General features: G+C 44.8%; 1 protein-coding gene across 1 annotated transcript; it reads left to right on the forward strand.

Annotated features, from left to right (window-relative positions):
- Positions 1-1,415: 1,415 nt before the first annotated feature.
- Positions 1,416-2,911, forward strand: LOC131248417 (AT-hook motif nuclear-localized protein 22-like). The gene is made up of 2 exons (XM_058248695.1): positions 1,416-1,577; positions 1,769-2,911. Exons 1-2 carry the CDS (start codon positions 1,490-1,492, stop codon positions 2,698-2,700), a joined length of 1,020 nt encoding a protein of 339 aa, XP_058104678.1. The 5' UTR covers positions 1,416-1,489; the 3' UTR covers positions 2,701-2,911.
- Positions 2,912-3,656: the final 745 nt, after the last annotated feature.

Here is a 3,656-nt window from a genome sequence, read left to right on the forward strand (position 1 = left end):
GGCATATGAACATCAACATGGAGTCCAGGAAGGTTTCAACGGTAGGAAACTCTTTTCCCAGTTTTCCCTCTCGTATGACCCACTGTAATTTTGGATCCGCCTCATTTTCGGTTGAATACCCTAAAATGAGATCGAAAAACGGATGAACGGATCGGATTTTCCCCAAACATCACGGTGGGCCCCACCTATCATTCAAGGCAGGAACTTCCTTTCGCAGGAAAACCGCGTCCGATGCGATGCAAGCTGGGCAAAGTCAACCCATGGCTTAACCAGGGGTTGCTTTGGAAGAGAAATAAAGCAATTTAGTGGCAGGAATGTAATTATTAACAAAAACAAGGCCGTTTAGTGAGTTAGATCTTGGATTACTTGGAGCACAATTTGAAATTTGATGTTGACTCTTCAACCGTACACATCTCATAATTGCATCGCAATCCAGACCGTCCAAATTGCTGACCAACTATGGATTGAGCATACCCAAAAATTACCCTGATGAAGTAATAGGAACCCTCTATTAATAGCTATCAATTGGATGGTTAGAACTGCTTGATCAGTTTGTGATTTTAGAAATATGGTCTTTCACAATATAACTTCACAATTTGGACGGCTTGGATTTTTTTACACCAGTGCCACATGTGAGGAGTAAAAATGGTGGTGAACTATCACATGACTCTACATTACTGGGATGGAAATAGATAGCAGGAAAACCACAACGAAAGATGTAAGAAGGGAGAATTGGGCCAGTGATCCTAAGGGCTGTTTGGATAGGTAAAAAACTTAGGAAGAAAATTCCACAACAAAAGATGGACAGTACAATCAATTAATCTAGACCGTCCATTAGGTCCAACCCATGATTCCTGGTCACAATGTGAAAGCCCACACCAATCCGATGACCCTATGTATCCATGTTCTAAGCAATGGATAGGATGATAAACACCGTCTATCCAAGTGATTTGATGAAACTGTAAGCAAATCAATGACGCAAACCAGCAAACAGACGGCTAAAATTGTCTAGTGGACCTACTTTATAAGCAATCTTGAACGTCCATTTAATAGTATAAAGTTGGGAACATTAGAATTGCCACATTATTGTGAATGTTTTTCATGGTAGTCCAAGAATTATAAGCTGAACGTAATGAACGGCCCAGATCGATCGATGGAATACATGAACCAGTGCAATTGGGTGCATTGTAACTATAGTACTCAATGCATTTAGAGCAGCCGTTATTTCCAATGCATATACAGTGTATATTAGATGAGAGAGAGAGAAGAAGAAGGTGGACCCAATCACCACCCACGCCCACGCTGTCTTACCGAAGCCAAACCCATCATCGATCCGCACCCTTGACCTAACCTTAACCCAAGCCAAACGCAGAAATCTCTCTCTCTCTCTCTCTCTCTCTCTCTCTCTCTCTCTCTCTCTCTCTCTCATGCTAGTTACTACCCTCAACAACAGGACCCAAATACCTAAGAAGCAGATAGAGAAATAGAAATGTTAGAGAGAGAGAAGATGGAAGATTTCGCTAGGAAATTGGTGGTTGATGCCAAAAGGCTCCACCCTTTTCTCTTTCCTGTTGAAGGTTAGCATTCGTTGATTTTGTTTTTCATTCTATCTCAAGAAAAGAGAAAACAAGGCCCACAAAGGAATTCTCTCTCTCTCTTTCTCTCTCTACTGTTTCATTTCCTGGGTTCCAATCTACTTGGGTTTTTGTATGTGAAGTGGATCTTTGAAAAAAAAAGATAGAAAATACTAAGATGGATCCATTAACAGCATCAGCTCATGGTCACCCTCTCCCACCTCCTTTCCACACAAGAGACCTACACCACCACCATCACCACCACCTCCACCAACACCACCAGCAACACCAACACCACCAGCAGCAAAATTCCGAGGACGAACATAGTGGTAACAGCGGCCTAAACCGAGGCAAGAAGCGCGACCACGATGGCAACAGCGGCGCCAGCAACGACGATGATGGCAGCGGTGGCAAGGACATGGCCGGACCTGGTTCAGGCAGCGGTGAGGGTGAAATCACTAGGCGGCCACGTGGACGGCCAGCTGGATCCAAGAACAAACCTAAGCCGCCGATCATCATCACCCGGGACAGCGCCAACGCCCTCCGCTCTCATGTGATGGAGATTGCCAACGGTTGCGACATCGGCGAGAGCATGGCCACCTTCGCCCGGCGGCGCCAGAGAGGTGTATGCATTCTCAGTGGGAGTGGGACTGTGACCAACGTCACTCTCAGGCAACCAGCTGCACCTGGTGCAGTTGTTACCCTACATGGGAGATTCGAGATCTTGTCGCTATCAGGGTCATTTCTACCACCGCCGGCGCCGCCGGCGGCAACTGGTTTGACTATATATTTAGCCGGAGGGCAAGGTCAGGTGGTCGGAGGGAGCGTCGTGGGTGCACTTCTGGCGTCGGGGCCGGTAGTGATAATTGCCGCCTCATTCGGCAACGCTGCGTATGAGAGGCTCCCCCTCGATGAGGAGGAGCCTCTACAAATCCAGGGAGGCGGCCCATTAGGGTCGCCTCCGGGAATGATAGGGCAGCAACAACAACAACAGCAGCAGCAGCAACAGCAGTTATTGCCGGACCCTAACACGCCTCTCTTTCATGGGCTACCACCTAACCTTCTCAATCCTGGGCAATTACCAGCTGAGGCTTATTGGGCTAGTGGCGGTCGGCCTCCGTTTTAATATGAGAATGTGAAAGTGGTGTTGATTGAGTATTCGTCAATCATCTTTCACTTAACGAGAATGGGTTGCAGGAATTGGAGGTGAGGGCAATTTGTGATGTGGGACATTGGGGTTTTCTATTCTTCATTTTGAGTTTCTATTCCTTCTTTATAGAAGGATTCGTATGGATGTTGATTGAAGGAGGATGTAAAAATTCATGGGTTCTCGGTGAGTTTGATTTCATGGGAAAGATTCACGAGTTCTTATTCTGAAAGTGAAGAAGGAGAAGATGTTGATGACTATGAAACGGTGGCTTTTACTTCTTTCCTTAGCTTTTGTTTTAGCTCTGTGGGCATTGTCTAATTACCTTAATTTCTTCCCTCCGAATTTTATGGTTTTCTTCTTTCATCTACATTTCCAATATCTCTCTCTCTCCGTTTCATCTTGCATTACATTATTCAAAACCTTACAGAAAGAAAAATCAATCAAATAAGTATATTAAATTTGAAACAGTTTCCTTTATTTTAAGTCTTCAAAAGAACTGAACTTGTTATTTCTTCGTGGGAGTCATACATTTCGTCCTTATTTTCTTTTCCTTCCAAACTCCAGACCCATCATCACACCCACCTTTCTCTACCCGTTTCACCAATCCCACATAAAATATCCCATTCCTTTCCTACCACTTGCCTAGAAGAAGAAATCCATGACTTCAAAGAAAACCAGATAAGATAGAAACAGCTCTCCTTATCAAAGCTTCCAGTAGAAATTCCAACAACCGTTTCAATGGAGGAAGGAAGTGGAGAGAGTGGGAGTTTCCATGCAAAGGTATGGGCTGTGATTCCTTTCCCAACTGGTTTTTGTAAAGGAACATGAATGCAACCTGCCGTACACGTGCACTGCTCTGAACAAGCTCTTTTCCGAGACAGCACTTCCATATGAACGCAAGGACAAAAGACACTCTAGCGTTAAAACTCTCT

This window comes from Magnolia sinica, chromosome 6 (genome assembly GCF_029962835.1).
Source record: "Magnolia sinica isolate HGM2019 chromosome 6, MsV1, whole genome shotgun sequence".
NCBI classification, from domain to species: Eukaryota; Viridiplantae; Streptophyta; class Magnoliopsida; order Magnoliales; family Magnoliaceae; genus Magnolia; species Magnolia sinica.